At 43.0% G+C, this 25,014-nt stretch overlaps 1 protein-coding gene and 1 long non-coding RNA gene across 5 annotated transcripts; one reads left to right on the plus strand and one right to left on the minus strand.

Annotated features, from left to right (window-relative positions):
* Nucleotides 1–1,655: 1,655 nt before the first annotated feature.
* Nucleotides 1,656–24,725, minus strand: LOC148184240 (uncharacterized). 3 transcript variants are annotated; one of them, XR_015772665.1, is made up of 5 exons: nt 24,418–24,725; nt 14,637–14,693; nt 11,365–11,481; nt 11,180–11,259; nt 1,656–2,774 (listed from the first exon to the last, which is right to left on the minus strand). It is a non-coding gene; the product is annotated as an uncharacterized LOC148184240 (long non-coding RNA). The 3 variants fall into 3 exon arrangements; XR_015772666.1 differs by lacking the exon at nt 14,637–14,693; XR_015772667.1 differs by lacking the exons at nt 14,637–14,693; nt 24,418–24,725 and adding an exon at nt 12,753–12,838.
* On the plus strand, nt 13,860–23,770 carry ALB (albumin). 2 transcript variants are annotated; one of them, XM_014260397.2, is made up of 15 exons: nt 13,860–14,015; nt 14,379–14,439; nt 15,247–15,379; nt 16,194–16,408; nt 16,995–17,127; nt 17,300–17,397; nt 18,152–18,281; nt 19,182–19,396; nt 19,522–19,654; nt 20,447–20,544; nt 20,709–20,847; nt 21,495–21,718; nt 22,209–22,341; nt 23,294–23,354; nt 23,588–23,770. In XM_014260397.2, exons 1-14 carry the CDS (start codon nt 13,931–13,933, stop codon nt 23,342–23,344), a joined length of 1,848 nt encoding a protein of 615 aa, XP_014115872.2. In that variant the 5' UTR covers nt 13,860–13,930; the 3' UTR covers nt 23,345–23,354; nt 23,588–23,770. The 2 variants fall into 2 exon arrangements, with proteins under 2 accessions (XP_014115872.2, XP_005531794.2); XM_005531737.3 differs by having other exon boundaries at nt 23,294–23,350.
* Nucleotides 24,726–25,014: the final 289 nt, after the last annotated feature.

Here is a 25,014-nt window from a genome sequence, read left to right on the forward strand (position 1 = left end):
ACCTCCTACTTCCTGGTGGCACTGCACAGAAATCTCAAACCAGCACCAGATGTGTGATGGCAGATCAGTGCTGATAATACTTTTGTCCTCTTTTAATTTTTGGTTCTGCATTATAATTAATGCAAATGCATTGGTTTTTACTGGTTTCCATTGGGGTGCAGGCACAGATTAAACATTTTTTATTTGTTACAATTATATATAACATATCTGTTACTTAGCATTTACGTTATGTATTATGTGTTGTCATCACAAGAGGCAGATCGGTCACCTCAGCCCTACAGCCTGAGATTTGTGGTGTGGTGTGACAAGGACGTCACTTTTCCAATGGATAAACCTGGAAAAGTCACCTGATCTTCATCATTTGATCCGAGACTGTCTTTAAACAAAATACCTCTGAGGCTGCTGTGGCTGTACTAGCAGCCAGACAGGTGATCCAAATGCACCACAGTCACCCAGCTGGCTCTGGGAAGGGTGGGTGCAGAGCTAGATTTCACTCTTTGAGCTGCTCTCTCCGTCCCTTCCCGTGACGGTGTGAGGTGGGGAATGGCCTCCAAAGGTTCTGCGGCAGGGCTTGGGCTGCGGTTACTCTCAGCTACATCGTATCACAAACCTGCCTTTGATACCGGCTGCTTTCGCACCTTATTCCGAGTATCCGTCGGGTTGTTAGACTTGGAACGGGTCCCGTTCCTTGCCAATGAAAGCAGCCATAGCATTTTATCTCAGCGCGTCGCACTCCCAAGCCCAGGGTCAGATGGAGCAGTTACCAGCAGCACTCGGCACAGGCAGAGCTGCCTGTCGGAGACTGTTTGTTCCGTTCCTTTTATGGCGGCGACCTCTGATCTGATCAAAGAGTGGCGCCTCCTCCTTTTGCACGGCAGAGCAAGTCCTTTTCCTCCATTTCCTAGAACCCAGTTTATCCCTGCTCTCCCTGCCACCCTAGCTCGAGCCTTTTGTGCGGGAGCCCTTCCAAATATGGGCAGTGGAGCTGGGGAAGGGTCTAGAGAGTAACTCATGAGGAGCAGCTGAGGGAGCTGGGGGGTCAGCCTGGAGAAAAAGAGGCTCAGGGAACGTTCTCTCTCCCTAGAACTCCCTCTAAACAGGAGGGTGCAGCCAGGTAGAGGGTCGGGCTTTGCTCCCAGCTAACAAGCATTAGAACAAGAAGAAACAAGCCTCAAGTTTTGACAGGGGAGGTTCAGGTTGGAAATGATGAAGACTTTCTTTGCAGAAAGGGCTGTCAAGCGTAGGGACTGCTCAGGGAAGGGGTGGAGTTGCCATCCCTGGAGGTGTTCAGGAGAGAGCTGGGCTCTCAGTGCTCTGCTCTGTTTGACAAGCTGGAGCTTGGCCACAGGCTGGAGTCGATAGTCTTGGAGATCTTTTCCAGCTTAAATGACTCTGAGATTCTGTGAGTGCAACAGCAATCAAAACACTTGAATTCTTCAGAGAAACTCGGTTTTACACCACGGGGCTTATAAGATTTGATTCTGTCATGGGCAAAAGCTGCTAACACAACGCTGCTCCTAATCTTGGCACGGTTTGAATGCCTTGCAAAGGTGTGACACTTCTCCTGCACTTGATATTTTAAAAACACAAACTAAAGTATTCTTGTAAATACTCTGATCATCATCAACGCACAATGAAGGAGGCAATAATCAAGATTTTATTTTTAATTAGGTTTTATTTTTTTGTGTGTGTGTCCCAGTTTCCACAAGGGTGTATGACCCACAGCTGTGTTTCCTGTTGAAAGGGCTCGTAGGGAATGGATTGCATATCACTGAAAAGTCAGTGTAGGCTCTAATTAGAGAAGTAATACCTAAAAAACACATTTCCTTCCTTTGGTGAGTCTATGAAGTTGGTTAACTTTGGACACTTGGGTTTAGTGGTAGAAAAAAGCTGCAGGAAATCGTGGAATCATAGAATCACAGAATGGTTTGGGTTGGAAGGGATGTTAAGGATGACCCAGTTCCAGCCCCCTGCCATGGGCAAGGACACCTGTCACTAGCCCAGGTTGCTCCAAGCTCCTCTCCAACCTGGCCTTGGACACTTCCAGGCACGGGACAGCCACAGCTTCTCCGGACAACCTGTACCAGGACCTCATCAACCTCCTAAATCTTGAGAAAAATTATAATCCTTTGTTATCTCTTTCCTCTGTGACTTCTGCTTCTGTATTTATTCATTTTCCTCCAGGTAAGTGATCATCCCACTGAGCACTCCACAGGAGTAGTGGGAAATCTTGAGGTTTCAGGGAATACTTTCACGAACTGTCTCCTGTGTGCCAGATTACTTAAAAAGTTCCACAGGACAAACAATGTGTTGAAACCTCTGCTGTGGTATAATTATCCTCATGGATCTGCTTTCAGTTTCATTTACAGCTGCTGGAAGTAGTGTCTTGTCAAGGTCAGGAAGCAGGGAGCAAGGGAGCACGAGTTTCATTTGCAATTAATACAGGGACTGGAAAAAGTTGATAACTGAGTGAATTTTAAACCCAAACTCAGGACTGCTGCAGCTTCCACAAGGCCCCCAAGCTGATCATCCAAGTAAACTTTAAAATTAATCCAAACAAATCAAATCCTGGCATTGTCACTGGTGAATGCCTTAGTTGTCTTAGTTGTCTTGGATATGCACAGTTTTGCCATTGTTGCAGCTTCTTGTATGTGCTGGAATGTTTTTTGTCGTATCATTCAGGGAACTGAGAACCCCAGATTGTATTGTTCCAACACATATACCACTGGGACTGGCTCACTGGACCTCCTTGGTGCATAGCGTGGAAGATCCATCTGAAATGGGAGGCAAGAGAAACTAAAATTAGAGCACCATGACTTATATCAAACACAAGTAATAGAATTTAAGTTGTTCAGCAAGATACAATGGCTGCTGTCCAAGGCAGAGGGAGAAAGAAGGTAAAAACCACAAACGTTTGTACATTCAGAGAAGAGCACTTCTCTGTGATACACATTTTTAGCCTCATCTAAACCACTCAGTTTCAATCCCAGTAAACTGCACGTGGAAAGGAAAAATTATTTTATGTAGCCATAATAGCATTTGCTTCAAATTACATTTTTTAATTATCTCTATTTCTTCCTAACAGCAAGTTTCCTGTGAGCATTGTGAGTAAAGAAAATAAAGACAATCCAGAGAGATGGAGAATTTAAAAGGAGCAGCGCTAGCCCCAGAGAAGTGCATGGATTTACAGCATAAGGTAAATTCACAACACTGTAAAACTCAAAACTCATTTGCATTACTGTTAACACTCAAACTCTTCCAGTCTGAAAGTCCCTTTGGGATCAACCTCTGCCTGTTTGGTGCAGTAAGTCAAGTGATTTTGCCCTTGGCTGTCCTTATCTGTGATCAGTGTCATTGGAAATACATATCTATATCCCACTCAAGTGTCTTGCAAATAGTTTATGTTCCATCTCAGAGACTGATGTTGCATGTTCTATTAGTTGCTCTTAAAACATCATGCCAGCTCTGACCACTTCCTCACAGAGAGAACTATGAAAGGAAAAACAAGTCCAGAAAGCAAAACCTTTTAACAGTTGATTCAGTGAAGAAATCTTCAAGTGCTCTGTTAAAAAAAAATAAAACTTGTTCTGTAAATATATTGAGTACTTTGGGAGTCTTCATTAAGAAATGGCACATGAAATCCTAAAATGCATTAGTGCTCTCTGAGCCTTACATTTTAACATGCATAAATGATTCCCAAGGTGTGTTGCAGGCTCCTAATTAGCTTTGTAAGCTTTCAAAATTATTATCCTTTGTGTGTATAAAACTGAAAAACACCATGGCTAACAGAGGGTAAAGGGCAGCATTCTGGATTACTTCTCATTCTCTTCAAGTGTGGTCAAAGGCAAAATAAAACAAAGAACATAAATAAAATAAGTATAAATAAATAAAAATAAAATAAAACAAATAGAACAAAATAAAACAAAGACAAGACAAATCATAAGAAGAAGTGAATTCTTTTTGTGTATTTCATGTGTAACCGATCTGTAATCCACAACTGTCAATGAAACCTCTCAAGCCAAAGCTTGATATATTATTATATGTATTATATATCATAATAATATTTGATTATTATATTTAAATATTAAAGTTTATACGTCAAATTAATGTTTTGCTGGTGTTTTGTTTTCTTCTTTTGGGTTTTTGTGGGTTTTTGTTTTGTTTTTTAAGTGATGACATTTAAGGCAGCATCAGCTGTGGGCTGCACAGGAGTCAGCTAGAAGGTTAAACATTTCTTACACCTCGTGTTATGCCTGGGTTCAGCCAATCCATAATGATAATTTCTATAGTAACCACTTTTTAAGTAAACAATTGATTAGTTCTGAAATTAGTCCTCCACACAGCGTCTCCTGGAGCAGCTTGGAAGAGCTCAATGCAAGCAGCCTTCTGCTGGCATGCAGAACGTTTTCTATCCTCATATAAAGTGTGCCTTGAAAATACTTGTCCTCCCAGGGTAGTTTTATCTCTGGATAAGGAAGGGAGTGGGAATCTCCATGTAAAACTTGGTAAGACCTTGAATTCAGGGAAGGCAGTGTAAGAAATGCCTTTGATATCTCAGAAAGGCACTTAAAGTGGAAGCAGAATATTTTTACAGAGTTCAAATTAGAACTAGAAAATCGTCTACTAGTTTTTGATGGTCTAAAATTCCCTAACTTCCAGGGTCCTGTGGAGCTTCTGTTTTCAAACAGGACTTGCCCTCCTCACTCGTTCACTGTGTGCTATTTCACTTACTGGCTACATATTGTGGGTTCCCGCTGTGTTTTAGGGACAGAGTTTTTTAAAAACAGGAGAGCTCAATGTTCCTGTTATTTCCGTTGGACTCGGTAGGTGGAGCTAAAAGCCGGCAACACACCTCTGCAGCTAGAACTAATCTGATTTTAATTCTTCCCAATGCTTTGGAAGTTAATTTTTCAATAAAGCTTTTGATTCTCCAATATGTGTATCCTGAATTATTTTTTTATTCTACAGTAAAATGATGACATTTTTGAAGATATTTTTTTGTGTAACTTTTTTGTGTGTAAATTATTTCCAGCATTTGATCATTGAAATTTGATCGTTAATTAATGATCAGCAGGAAATAAATTCAAGCATTTCTGTCTGTGTGTGGCATTTACAATGCCATTGACTTTATTTCTAGCTAATTACAAAGTTAGGAACTGCCTCGAATAGCTTTGTGTTCCTGAATTAGTGACCTTTTCAGTAAGGAAAAAAAGTGCTGGTGGGGTAAATTTTCTTATTGTCACTTGTCATTCTCTTATTTCCTTCATTATGACTGAGCTCATTGGTATTGTTTAAATGAGAAAATATCTCAAATGTCAAACTCAAAACTGTCTGGTGAGTGAGCCTATGAGTGTCTTGAAAGGTAAATCTGGACCTTTTATTCTCATTCATGGATTTCAACGCACACCCTCAGCTCAGTTTTCTCAAGTGTGTAATTTCCAATTACAGACAATATATTAATTACCAATTGTAATACTTAACATTGTAATCCAGAACTGAGTTTGAGTACAAATTCCCAAGCTCGCCTTCAGACATCACTACGGTCTCTCCACATTCACCAAAGCTCTTAAATGCCACTGAATTGAGTTTTAAACTTGGATTCAGCAAAGCACTTTACCTGTAACATTTATGTACCCTAATTCCAAATCCTGCACATCTCTTTGTTAGACAGCGACTGTCACAAGCCAGAAAAGCTGTCCAGACTTTTTGGAGTGCTTTATCTTAAGCAACTTCTCACATTCTATATTTCTGATGTGTTTCTTTAATTTAAAAGACTCGGGTAAAGACAATGCAAACATTCTTCAAGACAAGTGCCTCCATAAGCATTACACAAATAATTTCCAATAGGAGCACCAAATAAATCACGCATTGTCACTAATCAACAAGCCGAGATTTCTCTCCATTATTAATCCAGCCGCAGTGAGGGCAGATGTCTGTTTCAGACAAATCATTGTGGCAATTCCCCACAACTGTCAATTTCTTTGCCCACAGGAACATCCATTTTTTCTGTTTTGAGGTCCATGGCCTCCTTGTGCAAATAGTTTTGTCAACAGTAGGTGGCAGATTTCTCCTACCTGAGCACTTAGAAAATGCCTCATCGGGCCAGTTCTTACAGAATGCTGAAACTGTTTTATTCAGAACACACTGGAACTCTCTTTTAGGCAAAGATTAGGCTTGAACATCAGCCTTAGAGTCATCTCAGCATTACCTGAGCTAATCCTGCTTTTTGCAGGTACATTTCCTACTCTTCCGCTAACAATCTAAAAACATTTCTGTGGTTTGGTGTGAAGTAACTTCCCTAAAATACTGTAGGGAGGGTTAAAAATCTGCATGGAAAGATCCAAGATACAATCTCCCTTTTACTGAGTTTGCTTTCCAGTGAAGTCAGGCAAGTTTTGGCACTGTCTTTGATGTAACCAAAATTAGGTCAATGCTGAATATATTTCAAAATCCTGCACAGAGGACCCGGTAACCTTAGTGAGTTGCCAAAAAGCTTCTTAAGCAATATCAGTGCCCAAGAGACAGGAGTCTCTGCTTTGTCTTACTTTCAACTGGTCCTTTCTCAGCCTGAAGTGCAGTTATCTACGAAAAGCAGGAAGGGAAAACTTCATTTTCCTTTCAGAAGCGGAAACAGATAGATTGCCTAGCTGATAGAATCAAATAAAATAATTTTGCTTTTTGCTTTGCTTTGAAAACTAACAAACCAATGCACATAAGTTCCTTAGCAAGCCTAGTCTCAATTTCAACTTCTCCACACAATAATTTTTAATTCTGATGTTATGTTATTCTGGACTGAATGTTATGACCAGCTTGAGTGTGAAGATTTCTTCTTGTGACTGGATGGGTAAAATAACCTAAGCCCATGTCAGTGGAGTTTGTGTTTTGGGATGGTGGGAATGGCATGGAACTCTATAGCCATAGTCCCTGATGGCACACATGCCAAGGTCCAGGGAAAACCGGCTGATGTGGTCTCCAAGCCACTCTCCATCATCTTGGAACAGTCACAGCCATCAGGTGAAGTCCCCAGTGACTGGGAAAAGGCAAACTTTTTGTAGGAGGGGTAGGAAAGAAGACCCATGGAACTACAGACCGGTGAGCCTTACCTCTGTGCCAGGGAAGACCTCGGAGCAGACCTTAATGGAAACAATTAGGCACACACAAGACAGGGAAGTGACCCAGGACAGCCATCACAGCTTCACTAAGGGCAAATTGTCCCTGACCAAACCCCTTTATGATCATCAAATCCAACCAATAACCCAGCACTGGCAAGTGCACCAATCAAGCATCCACATGAACTGAATCCAAAATGTTTCACTGGAAACATCAGAGGACTGATCAACTTCCATAAAATCCACAGTTGTATTTCCATATTGGCTCTGACAAACCTGCAGGGAGGTACTTGAGAGACTTCTGTCAAGTGATGCAAGAACATTTATGTTCTGGGATGTCAAGAGGATCCATCCAAAACTCCTACTTGCTGACAGCAAAGAGGCTGCAGCGCCCAACAGTGCAGCAGCACCTCAGAAACCATGAGACCTGCATTCAAATCAGACTCTCAGCATTTTCAGGCTTCCTGGGCTCACCACCAACAGTGCCCTCAGTCTTGGCTTAGCACAAGGATGTCCTCTGTGCCAGCAGGAACTGGGAGAAATTGGGTTCCACGCCTCATTTTCCCAGCTTCCAATTTCCCAGCCCAGGGAGCCAGGAATCTGCCTAGATCTGGATCTGCACTGACTTTAAGGGAAGCCTTAAGCCTCTTAGTGCTGGGAATAGCTCCAGTGCCTAGACACCCACTCTGTGTTTCCAGCAGTCGGAGTGAAGGAGCAAAGTCAGAAACCCAAGTTCACACTAAGCTGAAGGTGCCAGATAAGGGCACTACTACATTAATTGTTATAATTGGATTTCCCGAGTCATTTTTGACTCGGTGGGCAGGCTGTGGATATGCCTGACTGGCAACATTGAAGCACTGTTGGAAAAGGCCTTTGGGCAGAAAGCAAATGTCAAGGACTGTCAGCACGGGGTTGGAGGGCGCCACAGAGGAATGGCCTTGCGAGTGTAGCCTCTGCCTAATTGATCCAAAAGACAACACCAAAAGCTTCATGTGCAAAGAGATTGTTAATATTTCTTTGCATGACTTAAGAAGGATTCTCAGTTTAGTGTTCAAATTTTAAAAACAAACAATCATCACAACTATTTAGGCTTTACACAGCCACAGATCACCTGATAAATCTCTTTAGTTCCTCTGATGTATGGACCGATCTTTTGATAACTTATTTAAGAGAACCACAAGAACCACACAGATCTTTGCTAAGCTTAGATGCACTTTTTGTTCTCTGAAGAAATTTTTCTGATTCTGGGAATGTACTGAGGAACCTTTCTTCTAAAATCAGGTCTTCCTGAAGGCCCTCAAATTCAGAGAGACTGAATTTCAAACCCCAATTATTCCCTTCTTCAAGAATCAGAGTCGCTAAGTACTACTCTAAAGAAAAACCAGCAAATGAACCAACCAACATTTCCTCAGTTTTCTCTTCTTTTTAGTCACTTCCTTAACTCTGGGAATCCCAGGTTTCCAGTAGTACATGTCATAGTGTAACAAATCCAGGTAAAGGAGAACATGGGAAGGAAAACAGCAACCTGAATAAAGATAATGTTTTGTTGCTGCTGCTGCAAATCCGGTTCTCCTCTAAGAGATCATTACATCCTGGTAATATCATTGGGAATATGATTCCCATTGTAACTGGAACTACAAGCCAGAGCTGACCTAATAAATGTGGTCTGATTGAATGCTGCTTGAAAAACAATTGATTTGTACAACAGAAAAGTGCAGGTACTTGGATTTGACTAAGTGAACTTTGTTTCACGGGATAAGGCAGAAATGTGGAAATATTTCACCGTGCTTTGGATTTCAGTTGTGGGGACAGGATACTTCACATTTCCTTTGTGAAGCCTCAGAATTCATAATGGCAGCATAATATGCAGAAGTGGGTTATCTTTTAATGTCAGCAAGTAAACATCAGTGCCAAATTTTAAAATGTCTTGTCCTGCCTGCTCCAGTAACAAGGACCTAAAAATGGTTCTACAAACTTTTCTTCTCCTGCTGAGGTGCCACCTGAGGCCCTGACTCTCAGCTGAAGAAACTGCAAAGGCAACAGGGGATTTTTGAGGTGGAAAATGCTATTCTTGCTCCAGAACTTCATTTAAAATTACTATATTTCATTTTTCCAAAGTTGTGAGGGCTTTATCTTAAGAAACTGTTTGCTCAGGAATAGAGGAAAGGCTGAGAAAATAATCACTCCCTTTATCCCCTTAATGCTTGAACATTTACAAGTTGTCTTAAATCAATGAACTTGGATCTTCCCATGAAGAAGCCAACAAAAAAAAGGGCCCCAAGGCCCTAACAGAAAAAAACAGCACAAGAGAACAATTACAGCAGTAACACAGACTCTGTTTCTATGGAGATGGACATGAAAGAGAAAATATTTATCAGCTTGGCAGTTTTTAGGCCAGAATGGGAAAACCCTAAGTTTACAATTAAACTAGATGAAAAATAAGGCAAGTAAGAGTGTCAGCACTGCCAGGTGATGCAGCAACATTGTGGGGGGCAGCTGCAGAATGGCAGAAATTTTCCACAAGTCCTACAGCCCCTCAAGACATAGAGGATGTTTTTAAGCTCTCCAAGTGCTTCAAGTTGAGAGCAAACCCAGTGGCTCCCAGAATCATCAGTTCATTTTACACATTCTTTGTTTCTGAGTTTAGCAAATACACCTGCTTACATGTACAAAAAAGTGTTTGTAGCCATATTTTTTTACAAAAATTGGAGGTTACGGATCAATGGCCTGAAGAAATTCAAAACAAAAAGATGCTCCAAACATTTCCCGCTTTTCCTCAAAAGTTTTCAATATTTCTTTGATTGCTAAAGCTGAAGTACATCAAACTTAGGGAAGAAATATTAACAAACTCCTGCCAAACAAAAGCTTTCAGCTTTGGCTCTTGACTGTACCACATTAAATGGCTCTTCTCTCCTGCCAAAGGCCATCAGGTAACAGATCAGAGCAGCACAGAAATTGGAAACTGAAGGCCAGAAAGTTTCTAGGGCACAAGTGAACGCACTGGATTCCTTCCAAAGGCCTCCAGGACTTATGTAAGAGGAAGAAGAAAGATCTCCACTGACAGTCCTATCATGAGCCAAACATCAATCACACCACCACAATGATTTCAGTTCCAGAGACAATTATCAAAGGCACTGTAAGAAACACTGATGAAAAAAAACCTTCCTGAGGATTTCCTGAATAGAGCAATGCTGCACCTCAGGTATTTCTTTCCCGTATCTATTTTGTATTTAGATACAAAATTTATTTACGCCCATACCAAGACATTACACTGATTTTTTTTTTTGAGGGACCTTAGAAATGGATAATAGATTAAGCCAATAGTGAGCTATTTTGTGTATTACCTACTTGAACTGGCAGAGAAAAAAGTCATAGGGACATGGAAAACAGAGACAAGTTTTGAGAAATCTCAGAATTGATACCCTCAAAAAGCACTGAAGGCTGTATATTTGGATATATTCAAGCAACTGAATGCTTAACAGGCAAAGCAAAGCTGTTCTTGTACCTGCTGCCAAAGAATGGTGCTGGTAAATGGTAATTAATAGGGAAAACAGCTACATCACTACATTGTGGACTTGGGAGACAAAGGGGTAGGGATGGTAGAATGCCCTCAGGATCAACAAGACCAGTCATTCCTGTCAATTCAAAAACCCCTATTTGGATGATCAAGAACCCACTAATACTGCAGGAGAGGGGCTGATGCCCAAAGAGGAACAGCTCAGTATCAGAACTCACTGATGAGATGCCCAGGAGTGCCTGGAACGACATGGAATGCCATTAGCTACACCTGAGCAGGTCTCTGCCTGTTCTGCTGCAGTGATCAAACCCCGTCTCTTTACATTTGCTTCTTTTATATCTATGACTCCATCTCTGTTCAAACAAAAGCCATATATCTGAGATGTCTGACTCGTTCTGCACAGGAGACAAACATCACCGATAAGAATGGCAAACACCATGCACCACAGCAGGGGAAAAGAAGTAATACCTGATACCTGTCCGTGTGTCCAGAGCTACAGACATTTATTAGGAAATATTCTGATCATTACAGTTATTTAAAAATAGCTACTCACTGCGGCTACTGGCACAGGAATGTCTGTCTCTAGGTTTGGTGTGTGTCTCACGGTCCAGTCCCACAAACACAACTATAGGGCTTGAAAAAAGGAAGAAACGGCAGTAAATAAAATGGAGGGCCACAAAAGCTAAGTGCTTCTCCATGTCCTTTGGGTTTTGAGAGATTACTTGGAGAAGTACTTACTTCCCCAAAGGGCTCTGACAGTTCTTCTCATGATATACCACATTTGTTTCTCAAGAGCCTCATGCCATATCAGTACATCTTGGTCCACTTTGTTTCTGCTCTTCCACTTGGCACAGCCTGGTACAATGAAATATTTAAAAATTATTCATCCTTTTTACTTCCAGGTCAATTACTCTTGGAATTATGGTCCTTTGGTTCCCCACACCTGGAATAAAACTAGTTATCACCTGTAACTTTAGACATGAATGAGTGTGAAAATGGATCATCCTAAAATGTCATTGATAAATTCCTTTTTCTAATATGAGGATAATTTTGCTGGAGTCAACTCAACGCAGTATGAAGGCATTGAGTAACAGGAAGCTCAGTATAATATTTAATATTGTTAAGCAAACACGAGCATTGGAGTTCAGCTCTCAGCTGTTATATGAGCCATTGGCATGAAGTGCAGGACAGACAACAGAAGATATCTAGAAATAAACATGGACCCTGTATTCCAAACTTACATATTAACTCCAGGGGACCAGGAGTGTTCTTGCTAACACTGCACAATGCTGCAAGGGAAAATTCCAGAGAGCTTTCAAGATGCAATGCTGCACTTATTGTGCTGAATTTCAGCTTTGCCCTCCCAGCCCTTAGCTGTAGTTTTCGGGAGAATTCTTTGGTACAGCCTGAGAGCATCTCAAGAGTTGTTGTAAAACATCATTGACCAATACCGCAGTTTTTTACCACCTTACACTTCTCCACAAAATACCTCAACGTGTGTTTCTGTCCCACTCAATGCTCTCTTAAGATGTGAAAGGAGATGGGTCTTCACTGACAGAGGGATATGGTCAGGAAAATAACTACAGACTGAATTAATAAGCTCTTGCCTCAGATTTTACTAGGCTAAAGCAGCACAGGTGTGAAAGGTCCAGATTGATCATCAGTTCCCATCATTCTCCAGAAACGTGGCATTTTCCTACAACCATCTGAAAACAATCCCCATGTCTAACATTATGACATTTCTAACATTGCTTTTCTGCACCATCCTTCATGTAAGAGTTATCCAAATAACCTTTTAATTCCCAAAATAGAGCCTTGTTCATTTAAATCACCAATAGAATGCTGTCTTCTACCTACAAAAATATCAGGAGGAGACTCAAGAAATTGCAAAAAATTCTTGCAACAGCAGCAGCCCGTAGAAATTTCATTGTATCCAACTATGCTGTGAGCTCATCTCTGTTTTATGTGGCCATTAGAATGGCCTTTCTGGAAAGCAAGATGCAGTGCACTGGCATTTTCCTGAATGAAAACTGCCTGCAAATATTTTCAGCTCAGACATGCTTTATTTCAAATGTCTTTGAAAGCTCACGCTCAGAAACAAAATGAAGTATAATGCATGTACTTACTTAGGCAAACTTCCAGAAAATTGATCATTGAATTGCTCTTACTATTCCCATTAGGAACAACATAGAGTTATGGCAAAACTTCCCACCTGAGGAAGAAGAACAGAGCAGAAAAGGGAACCCTAAGGGCTAAGGAAGCGTTTGGAGACAACATGCTCAGCTCTACCACGTGGGTGCCCACAAAGCAAAGAGTCGCAAGGCAGCACACAACCTCCAGTTGTGTGGGTTGGTATCCACAAACTGGGGACATAAATTCATTAAAATAAATCATAGCATCTCCCACTGGGAAGCTACATCACGTTGCACTTAGCAAGCATCCAACCTTGTACTTGTTTGGGATTTCTTGAAGCATCTCACTGGGTGTCCTAGAAAAGTAATTTTGATTTTATTCCGCGTCCTGGGGCTCCGTGCAAACAGCACATTTCTTCCCATGTCTGATCTCCTAAGTTACTGACTAATCAATGGGAAATTTTTCAGGGAGGGGAGCAATGTTTCCTTAAGAGATTGCTCTTGAGGGGATGTCAGTACAAATGAGAAATTGCAAAAATTCTGAAATGACAGCTCTTGCACATGTTTACCCACATGTTTGGCTGTTTTCTGGATACTGGTGAACAGCAGTACCCACAGAAAACCAGAGCAGGACCTACCAGTTTCAGGTGCTCAAATCAGCCATAGAAGTCTAGATTAGCCATCTCATCCTAAAAAAGTGATTTGAAATTAAAAATCTCTCATTTCAGATGGACTGAGTCCTCTCTGGGTGAGTTGTTGCTATACAATACCAACATGCTTTGCTTTTGAACAAATACTAGCAAAAAAAAAAAACAGGCTATAGGATTAGCCCTGATGACTTTTTTGTGTGATGCCTTGAACTCTGTGTTTGTCATTTGATAAGGAAATTTGCGCAAAACTTTATCTTTTTTGGGTGCTGGGAGGTTCAACCTCTTCAGGGCGAAAAGGCCCTGTAGAGTAACAAGACAGAATAAATAACTAATATCAAATTAATTTTTGGCAAGGGCAGCTGAAGTTTTGTAATCTCCTTCAGGCCAAATGGACATCTACAAATGCCAGCTCGAGGGTTAATATTTTACAAGCATGGGTACTGCAGGGTATATAAGCAAATGCTCTTCCTTCAATCTTCCTAGCATTTTTGAGCAATTTTGCTCACATCATAATCTGAAACCATGAAGTGGTTAACATTAATTTCATTTATTTTTCTCCTGAGTTCTGCCAGATCCAGGAACCTGCTAAGAACTGCACGAGATGCAGGTAAGAAAGGACTAGCTACTTCTCTTGGAAGTCTTTGTTCTATCAATTTAATGTCTTTAATACAGTTTCACAAACAATTTCTGGGAGCCTGATCCATACTGAACACAAAAATATGATTGACTTGAAAAGAAACTCAATTAAGAGACGGGGGAGATGGGTAGGACACTCGGGACAAGTAACTCTAATCAAACTGCAGCCACACTGCTTTCTTTGTGCTGTTTGGTGGTGGTGCTTACACAAAGGACACATTTGCTAACCCTTAAATCTAACTCCCAACAGTCATTTTGAATATCTGAATTAAGTAGCTGCTTACAGAGATAGATATTCTATTGGGATCATGAAAACCACATGCTTTCTTCCTAGACCACAAGAGCCCGATTGCCCATCGCTTCCAGGACTTGAAGGAAGAGAACTTTAAGGCAGTGTAAGTGAACGTTCAGCTTCCATCTTCTGATCGGGTTTTTTTGTCTCTCTTGATATTGTGCCAAAAAGGGAAAGGAAGACACGCTGTATGAGCTCACAAGGAGCGTGTTATGTCTCACTGAAACACCGAGTCAGCCCCTTACTGTTACTGCAAAACCTAGAAATGTTTTAAGACCTCCAAATGTCACAATGACTTACTTGCTCTCTGGGAAAAGAGCTCCTCGCAAACCTTGTGAAAAAGCTTCTGTTCCTTCTCTGAAAATAAAATAGGCATGAGAAATACAGGTTTGATATGCTTAGAATGAAGAGAAATTATGCTGCATTGAGACATTGTCAGAAAAAAACAAAAACAAACCACCAACCCGAAAAAACCAACCTGTGACAGGTTTTCTGAGACAATTCAGTGATTTTCATTTGAACCTGGTTCTGGCCAAGACAGAGGGCCCTGACAGACACCTAAGTACTGAGAGAAGGCAGCCTGAAGATCATAATTTGTAACAGTGGCCAAATCCAGCTTAGGTCAGAGCATTTATGAGTTTGCTGCTAAGAGTGACATAAAACTCCAATCACAGTCTTTTCTGGTTTGCTTCTAATTTATTATTCAAGACTTCTTTTATTGGGAAGGTAAAAAACCCTCCCAAGGAGGTGAGAACAAGACAGATGTGGGATCTGGCACTATCCTCTGCATGGTATCCTGGTTAACCTTTGTGTACATCATTTGAACAATCAAGTTTAATTCAGAAGCACCTTTGAAGATATTGACTGATGTTTCTCATTTTCACACTCCAAACTGCACTTTGTGTTTCAGTGCCATGATCACATTTGCCCAGTACCTCCAGAGATGTTCCTACGATGGACTGTCCAAGCTGGTGAAGGACGTTGTTGATTTGGCACACACCTGTGTGGCCAACGAGGATGCTCCCAACTGCGCAAAACCACTGGTAGGCAGCGTTCCTTCCCCTCAATATTCTATTTCTCCTCGCTCTGTGCAGCTGCCAGGATCACCCTCCTCCAGGACTCATACCTGAACCTTGCAGGTGTGCCTGTTGTCACGGGCCAATGCTCAGATTTTAGTGCTTAAACAAAGAACTTGGTTTTGTCAAGTTCTGGAACTTGGCCTTTAACAAGTGCCTAAATGATCCACGGAGCCATAAGTCAGAGATCAAATACCACACTTGAGCACATTCAGCTTAGCATTGCCTGAAAATAAATGTCAGCATTTCGTCCAAAACCCCAGCTGTGAAGTACAGGCCTAATTCTAGGTATTCAAGTGACCCAAGCGTGTAGATTTTCACACTTGGATGACTTGAAAAGGTGTGTGTGCTAATTTAAGGCACTTAGTTTATGAGGGTTTAAAAAAATTCTTCTAACATCACTTAACAGAAGTTCGCAGGTATTTAGGATCCCTGGAAGTCTAACAGTTTCAGCTAGACATTAATTCTCCCTAAAGGCTCCCATCAAGTCCTGCTTCAATTCATCTGAAAATTCAGTTTAGTCAGATTATAAGTAAAAGGGGATCACTGTCTTGCACAGAGTATTTTAAATTATTATCAACTTTTTTCAGTAAAGCATTGGAACAGCTAATATCAGACTACATAAAACCAAACTCGATAAAATGATGTGAAAACCATATTTTGATTTATGGTCTAAGTCTTATTCAGTAAAAACGTATTTCCTATTCAGCCTGGCTTTTCTTTTGCAGATAAATAGACAATATATTCCACTAACTCTGACCCTCGGCATCTCCCCTTACAGCCCTCCATTTTCCTGGATGAAATCTGCCAAGTTGACAGTCTCCGCGACTCGTACGGTGCCATGGCTGACTGCTGTGCTAAAGCTGATCCCGAGAGGAACCAGTGCTTCCTGTCCTTCAAAGTTCACCAACCAGACTTCATCGCACCATACCAGAGACCAGCTGCCGATGTCATATGCAAGGAGTACAGTGACCACCGCGTGCAGCTCCTGGGCAAGTAAGGAAAACAGCCACTGTTTCTTTCTTATCCTGATGGCCTTTTCTTATTTCATGCCAGAGCAGGTTTTCCCATTCGAAACAGGGGTTAAGACTCACATCTTATCAATCTTGGATGACCTTTCCTCCCCAAAGCTGCTGAAAACTCACAATGTTTCCAATATTGATGTAATAACTTACTTGCTCCAGCTTGCCACTACTCTTGCTCTAATTGGCAAGAATGAAGAAAGATAACAGTGAAAAGAATAAAAATTGGCAATAAAATCTTGGTCAAAGGGCCATAGATTAATTTTTCACACTGGAAATCAGATTTTTCAAGTATCTGACAACACATTTTAGAAAAGCAGATACACATCAAACTAGTTAGCTGCCAACATCAGAAGTTCACCCTTCACTCACAGTTACTGAGTCCTGCCTTGGGAAGAGAGACGTAGCAGAGCACTTCCCACCAGCAGGCATTATGTCTCAAAGGAGATGACTCAACTAGATTTCTAAACTAGGAAAAAAGTCAGAGAAGCCCCAAGAGGTTTAAGGCCATTTGCTGTTATCACTGGAACATGGAACGTACACCTTCCTTTTCTTTCTAGTTTCGTCTACACTGTTGCAAGAAGAAACCCCTTCCTGCACGCCCCAGCGATCCTGGGTCTGGCTGCTGAGTATGAAAATGCACTCAAAAGCTGCTGCCCAGAGAGTGATATTGGTGCTTGCTTGGATGCAAAGGTACAGCAAATTTCTCTCTGTGGATAAACACTAAGCAACTGAGTGAGAAACAGGCAGAATTCTCCTGTTCATGCAAATCTTTGCATGAAGAACTTGGAGAGGCAGGCCAGGATTAATCATATCCCTTGGATGTAAGCAGTTGGATGTGACAATGTGTGTCCTGTTACCACAGGCAGCTGTCATCAAGGAAAGGGCCAAGCTGATAGGCGTGAAGCAGCAGCACGGATGTCGGATCCTGGACAAGTATGGCGAGAGGACTTTCCAAGCAAGGTAAGTTCCACACACTTTTTTAATAAAATGTAGGATTGTCAACCTCTGAGTGAGACCCAGGAAAAGCTCAGCTGTGAGAGCTGTAGAGCAATGAAACCATCTCTGGAACCAGTCAAGAACTGCTGGAGTGTCACTCAGAACCAGAGATTACAGTTAATCCACACTTTTGCCAAAGCTACACCCCGTTCCAGTGCCTACAGCTTCCAGCGATGGACACCTAATCAGCAAAGGCACTAGTTTGTACCTTAAGCCAACCAAAAAGCCAGATTTGGCAGAATCACAGCTGTTAAAACATTTGTTTGTAACATGAAGAAAAGCTTTTACCATTAATAAGTGGATCACCTGTCTGGGCACAGAGAGGTGCTTTCATTCTGTGGCCAGTCTGACCCACCAACATTGACCAGGAGTACAGTATCCTATAGGCATAGTCAGCTTTCATTTAAAGGTATAATCTGGACTATATCTACCTGTGCCAAGTCATCTGGGGCACTTCCCAGTTGCCCAAGAGTGATGGGGAATGCTAGGGTGTGATTCTCACAGTCCAGGCAAAACAGAGAAAACACAGACTTGCCCCTTTCTGGCTTTACTGGTGCAGGTGTTGATACTCCTTTTTTTTTTAGCCACCAGAAATTAGATGAGAAGAATGAGTATTTTTTTGAAACAATGACCTAGCCTATCATGTTTTCGTGACTTGCAAGGTTTCTGTTCCCTACAGTGCTTCTAAACAAGTGTGTTTTTCTCCTTTTCTACCCAGCAAACTTGCTCGTATGAGCCAGAAATACCCCAAGGCTCCATTTGTAGAAATTGTTAAGATGGTCCATGATGTGAAGGATGTCTACAAGGAGTGCTGTGAAGGGGACATGGTAGAATGCGTGGATGACTGGGTGAGCTCGCTACTTTAAAACAACATGAACATACTTGAAAAATGTTTAGAAAGACAGTAATTTGTGCAGCTACGCATTCACAGCTCAGGGAACTTAAACTCGTGCTCAGCACTGCTGGAAGGTTCCCCAAGCACTGAAAAGCTCAGCATCTGCACAGCTGACTGTTACTGGAAGTAGGTTTCAGCCCAGCTCAGGATCTAGCCCTGTCTAATCATGAGGACAAGAAGCCATGGCTTACAGTCTACCTAGTCTGCTTGGCCAAAATCAGAACATTTATCAAGGATGTTGTTCAGTGGTATTTATTCACTTCAACTCAATCATAAATCAAGGAAAAGAAAGCAGAGGCAAAAAGGCTACAATTTTTCCTCCTGTCCTGGTGAGAGTACCACTGTTAATCCAGCAGCCTGTAGTGTCAGAGAACAGATTGACAAACCTCTGCAATAGTGAGATGATTTCAATATTGCCTGGCTGACTGAAACTTGGACACACTTGTTGAAGCAGCTAGTTCCAGTGCTCTGGGGTTCTGTCACCTCTTGTCCTCTATCAGAGCTGGGCATCCTGTCAGAGCTGACATCCTTGTGACAGAGCGCTCAGTGATGTGCCCTGGCTTTCCAGAGTTTGTGTTCTCCGAGTGTCCAGGATCAGGGAGGGAACCATTCACCTGCACACTGCGGTCAGCAAGCACAGGGCACGCTCATGCCCTGGTTATTTCTCCTTGTGTCAAGACAGCATTTCTTTAGGAAAATGCTAAGTAAATAGGTGACCTGAATAAATAGGTAAATAGTAATAGTAAATAGTAAATAGGTGAGTGAAGAGTCTGAAGCAGAGAGAGCAGATTAATTAATCTGTCTTTAAATTATTATTTCACAGCTTGTCTAATACTATGTATTAATCTTACAGTCAGAGGTCGTGAACTCTTTGTGCTCTAAACAAGAAGTTTTCTCAAGTAAAATCAAGCCCTGCTGCGAGCTGCCAGTGGTGGAACGGACCAAGTGCATCATGGAGGCAGAATTTGATGACAAACCTGACAATCTTCCCTCACTGGTTGAAAAATACGTTCAAGATAAGGAAGTGTGCAAAAGCTATGAGGCAAACCATGACGCATTCCTGTCAGAGTAAGTAGTGCCAGCAGCATTCCAGGCTCATTGTCCAGCTGAGGAAACGTCCTTGTTATTAGTGCACTGTGCTTGATTAAAGCAGCACGTTATTCAGGAGCTCTCTCTGCTGCTGTGCCTTTCAGGTTTGTTTATGAGTACTCACGAAGACACCCTGAGCTCTCCACAGAGCTGATCTTGAGGATTACTAAGGGATATGAAACACTCCTGGACAAATGCTGCAAGACGGACAACCCTGCCGAGTGCTACGGAAACGCTGTAGGTGCAAAGCTTCCTTTGCAGATGACTAGAATGCTTGTTTGGTACCTGACATGAAAGAACTGTATTGAGGAGCTCCTACACAAGAGCAGGCAGAAAGCTTTTGGGGAGACTAATTCCAGGTGGGAGATGAAACAGTCCACGGCCCATGGCAAGGATACAGGGTTATCTCAGATCACAGAGTAATTTCATTTGCCACTTTACAATATTGCAGACTAGTCTCACTCAGCCGCCTGATGCCTCTGGATCTCAAACGTGATACTGCTTGTCCTGAGGCTGACAATGGACAGCTCAATTGTTCTCTGAGCTCTACTGCCTACACCGAGCATGGCTGCTCATGGATTGTGACGGCAATGAGCGTGACCAGCACACAGACACCTCAGCTTAGGTCTGATCTGCAACTCAGTCACACACAACACACAGCACAAGCTGAGTTCCTGAAAACTTCGGCCAAGAGATGTTCCCCCCGTGGCTGATAATCATTTGAAATATTTACTTGACTTAAACAAATAAACATAAACCCCCACTGTTTAGAAAATAAGCCTGACAGATAATTAATTTAGATTAAATTTTTAAAATGTAGCTGCCTTTTTCAAGGAAATGCCTATTAGAAGTTAAGACCCACTATGGAATCAAATCCTGCCTACACCATCCTGGCTATACAGAAGTGATCAGCCTTAGAAAATGAGTATTTTGCAGCTAAGGTTTAGAAGAGGTCAGAAGTTACACTCTTGTGACTGTTACCAGCAAGTCCTGCTCTAACATTACCGATAAATTTGTACTTGTTTGCAGCAAGAGGAAGCCAACAAACATCTCAAGGAAACCGAGGAAGTTGTGAAGACAAACTGTGAGCTGTTCAATACCCATGGCGAGGCAGAGTTCCTTAAAGGGTGAGCGATTCCTGATACTGATATTACCGAGTGCAATGAGTTACACTGGCTGTTTTGGGGAGGCTGATTTGGTTTTCACTTCTGTTTCACCTTCAGTGGGCTAGATGTGCTCATGTTTGAAGAAAGCTCTACTAACAGTTGTTTTTTTGATTTGACTTTGTCAGAATTCTGGTCCGCTACACTAAGAAAATGCCCCAGGTATCAACTGACACCTTGCTGGAAATCGGGAAGAAAATGACAGCTGTTGGCAACAAGTGCTGCAACCTTCCTGAGCAGAAACGCATGTCTTGTTCTGAGCACTATGTGAGTACACTCATTTATTCTCTTCCCTTCCTCTCCTGCAGATTTTTCCTCTTGGCAAAAATACTGAATTCTGGCGAGATAGCAAACACAGTGGCTTTCCATAAACACCACACTAATCATCTGCCTAACAGAATTCCAAGTCTGTTCATTTTTTAATGGATGGGAGAGCCTAAATAGCTCTCTGATTGTAGCTTGTGAGAATTTTAGTTACACTTTGCTTTCCCTCAGAAAGCAAAAGTAAGTTCAGTGAATCAGGAATCACAGAACCATAGAATGGCCTGGGCTGGAAGGAACATTAAAGATATCCAGTTCCAACACCCTGCCATGAGCAGGGACACCTTCCACTGGACCAGGTAGCCCAGAGCTCCATAACTGAGACTGTGGAAGATTGTATTGGGAAAAGCTAAAGAGGGTCATAACACCCTCACACCTACTGATTGTAGCCCAGCGCCCAGACTGTTTGCAGATGAAGAAATGCCTTACTCCACGAACACTTAAATATATTTTCAAATTTAAACACATGCCATTTCCCAGCAGGTGTTCCATTCAGCAGCTTCCACTTCCAGCTATGCTATTGTGATACAAACGTCACCTACAGCTGTGTGTTTGGGAAGAGGGAACTGACCTTTGCCCTTCTCTTTTTTCAGCTGAGCATCGTCATTGAAGACATGTGCAAGAGACAGGAGAGCACCCCTATCAACGAGCAGGTTTCACAGTGCTGCAATGAACTCTACTCTTACAGGAGACCATGTTTCACTGCCATGGGCATCGACACCAAATATGTGCCTCCACCATTTGACCCCATGATGTTCAATTTTGATGAAAAAATGTGCACTGCTCCTCCAGCTGAGCGTGAAGCAGGGCAGCTGAAGTAAGCGCCAAGAAACACCTTGTGGGGAAGCTTTTGAAGGGTAGCACTTTGGGGGGTGCAGAAGGAAGCTACACCCTGTTTTGTCACCTCACTGGGGCTGCCCTAGTGACAGAGAAAATCAGATGGAGCTATGTGTTTGCACTGACCTGGTCAGCATACACCATCACAGAGTTTGCAAGAAGCAAAACTGAATTTTTTCCTCACTTAAAATCTCCCTCCTAACTGACCAGTTTCATGTAGGCCCACTGCCAGTGCAGATCTTGAGAGGTACTTAACTAAGACAACACACAGATCATTTCCCTAAGTTTTTCCCCACCTGTAACTGAGTTAATACAAAACAAACCGATGGTTCTGCTAGACTGGGAGTGTGGAGTCACCGACAGGCCCAGGCTCATCTAGGCATGACAAAAAACCCCTCCTAAATGGGCTGTGCCTGGGGGGACCGACTACAGCAGGTGAGATTAATCGCGTCTTGTGGCTCTGTTCTCAGATTGCTCATCAACCTCATCAAGCGCAAGCCCCAGATGACAGAGGAACAAATCAAGACCATTGGTGGGGGTTTCACTGCCATGATGGAAAAGTGCTGCAAGCAGTCAGATATTGATTCGTGCCTTGGGGAAGAGGTACTTTCTCCTTTTTTTAAAAAAAAGCAAAACAAAAAAACACACACACACAAAAAAAACCCCCAAAACAACCCAACAAAAAACACCACAAACAAAAGAACCTAAACCACATATACAGGAACTTGGAAACTGCACTAGAAAGTTGTTCTGCGAACTGCTGTGGTCACTTGTCCATGTGCCCTTGCAAGAAATGGCCAGAGCTTAATGTCTGTCTTGGCTGCACCCATTATAGTCACCGAACAATTTCACATGGAAAGGCTGTAGGAGGTAATTTAGGCAAACCACCTGCTCAAAGCACATCTCAGTCCCAGATTAGACAAAGTTCTCTTGGGCCTTGTCAAAAGAGCCAAGTATCTACAAGCCACAGTCAAAAAATATCCACATGTGGAATTTAGCTTCATCTCTAGCACACATGAACTTGCTTTTGTGCTACAGATCCTTACAAAACTCGGAGATTACCAGTAAAAAGTGCATCTGGATCAACTCTCAGAAGTGCCTAGCAAATCCAGCTGTACTGGGAGTTCAGCTATCATGCCATAGGAGAAGTTTATCTGGAGCCATATTGCATTGCCAGGAAGCACAAATGACAGTTTGCAGTAGCAGCATCAATCTAATGCAGGGCACACAACTATTACTAATATCTCAAACTGCTGATTAGTTGAATTCTTTTTTATTTACATCCAAAGTGTTACATGGTTAAATATATCTGGAAGACTTAGGGAAGAATTATTTAGTTTCTAATTAGTCCCAAAAGTTTCTTTTCTACTTTGGCAAAATGGAAAGATACACAACATGCAGGGGCCCTTGGGTTCCAGGGTCAGGAGGTACCATGAGCATTACCCTCTGAACCATCATTCAGGCACAAGTTCAGGTTTCTAACAAACCCTTCTCAAGCACAAACTACTTTTCTCCTTGGTTTCCCTCTCACAACTGTTCCTGTTCCTTTTCCTAGGGTGCTGCCCTAATAGTCCAGAGCAGAGCCACACTAGGAATTGGTGCTTAACCTAAGGCAGGTAACAGCAGAAATGCACAAATACCTTTGTCTGTCAGTCTGTCTGCCCCTTCCTGCCCACCCTTCCATCCACTTAATTTTTTTATCCCCAAAAAGCAACCACCTTCCCTTGAACCACCACCTGTGCTTTCCCTGAATGTTTTACCATCTGCCACTGCACAGGGCTCAAAAACTTGAAGCACTACCAGTACGCTGCCGTTTTACAAAATACTCCCTTTTGTCTCTCCAATCTAGGCTGCCAGTGGGAGAAACGCGGCGAAAAAACTTTCTGTCTCACTTCTCGCACCTCTTACCCTTTTTCCTTTGGTACTGAATGAATACTTCGTGAATCTTCTGTGTTTTGTCAAACTACGTTCTTTTCAATTCCATCACTTAAGAAAAAAAAAGAATAATAAATAAAGGCTTTATTAAATTGCACCTGTCCCTGTCTGCTGGTGACCACCACCATAAGGGAAAGCTCTGCAGCGCCGCCTACACCGAAAGGCTGTTCTAAGTAGAATATATTGGCAGAGAGTCTATATTTCAGCGGGTTTTTTTCTCTTTATTGCTCTTGGAAAGTTTTTACGAAAGAACATGAATGGTGGTAAGACATTTAGCGAGACTTTAATACCCTGGTTCAATTGCGTGTGGATTTTAGGCTTTACTTCAGCCATTATAATTACACATTAAGAGAAGTTTCAAAGTTACTGCTCCATCTGAAGATGATTAGCAAGGAGCTCTCTTTAAAAAAAAAAGATACATTTTACACCAGCCACAAACCAAGCCTCTTGCAAAGAGTTGCAAACAACCCTGCTTTAAGGCACTTTTCACGTCTTAATTAGTTTTTTAAAAATCCTTTTAAATTTTTTCCTGAAAAGCTCACCACCTAAATCACGCCCTTCTCTGCAAGAAACTCCCTGGAGAGACATTTCCTGGTCCTATGGCAACAAAACCGTGTCATTTGCTAGGGCATATTTCATTTCGCGGCCCGGGGAGGCTCGGGTCGCGGACTCCCCCAGCCCCGGTCCCCCCCAAAGCTCCCGGTCCCCGGCTCCGGCCAAGCCCCCGGTCCCGCCACCCCTCACCTGCCCCGTGTCGCCGCCGCCGCTCCCTCGGCGCAGAGCTCCGAGCTCCGACGAAAGCTCCGCTTCTCTCGCCGCTGCTTTTGTGACCCCGCCCCGGTGCCCCCGAGCTCCCGTGCGAGCGTCCCGGCTTCGCCGTCCGGGCCCCGTACGAGAACCCGAGCCCGGTGCTGTCCCGGGCGAGGCGGGAGCCGCGCTCCCGGCGCTCTGAACACAACAGCGTGGGACCCCCGTGAGGACGGCCTGGTGTTTAACGGGAGCCGGCCGCAGCCTTCCCGCACCGGCCCGCTCGCTGGCTCCGACCGAGCTCGGCTGGCTTCGGCTGGACTCGGATCCGTTCGGCTAACCTCGGAACCGCCCACCTGTTTCGGTCCAGTTCGGCTCGTTCGGCCGAACTCGGAACCGCTCCTAGGTTCGGCTGCGCTCGGCTCTGTTCGGCTGAACTCGGGAGCGCCCGCACGGCGCATCCCGCCGAAGCCGAGGCGGGCCGGGCCCAAGCGCTCCGCAGCAGCCCCACAGCGAGCTCTGTCCCCCGCAGCCGCTGTCCCGGGCCCCTCAGCGCGGGGTTCGAACGCCGGGCGCGACCGGGCCCGACCCCGC

The sequence above is a fragment of the Pseudopodoces humilis genome, chromosome 6, assembly GCF_049639895.1.
Source record: "Pseudopodoces humilis isolate 2021_Gansu_Grassland_sample_001 chromosome 6, ASM4963989v1, whole genome shotgun sequence".
Classification (NCBI taxonomy): Eukaryota; Metazoa; Chordata; class Aves; order Passeriformes; family Paridae; genus Pseudopodoces; species Pseudopodoces humilis.

Excerpts from the sequence above, each read along its gene's own strand:
- ALB (XM_014260397.2), top strand. The coding sequence starts at position 13,931 with ATGAAGTGGTTAACATTAATTTCATTTATTTTTCTCCTGAGTTCTGCC. Across the intron at positions 14,440-15,246 it reads GAAGAGAACTTTAAGGCAGT|TGCCATGATCACATTTGCCC; the intron begins GTAAGTGAACGT and ends TTTGTGTTTCAG. Across the intron at positions 21,719-22,208 it reads CGTGAAGCAGGGCAGCTGAA|ATTGCTCATCAACCTCATCA; the intron begins GTAAGCGCCAAG and ends CTCTGTTCTCAG.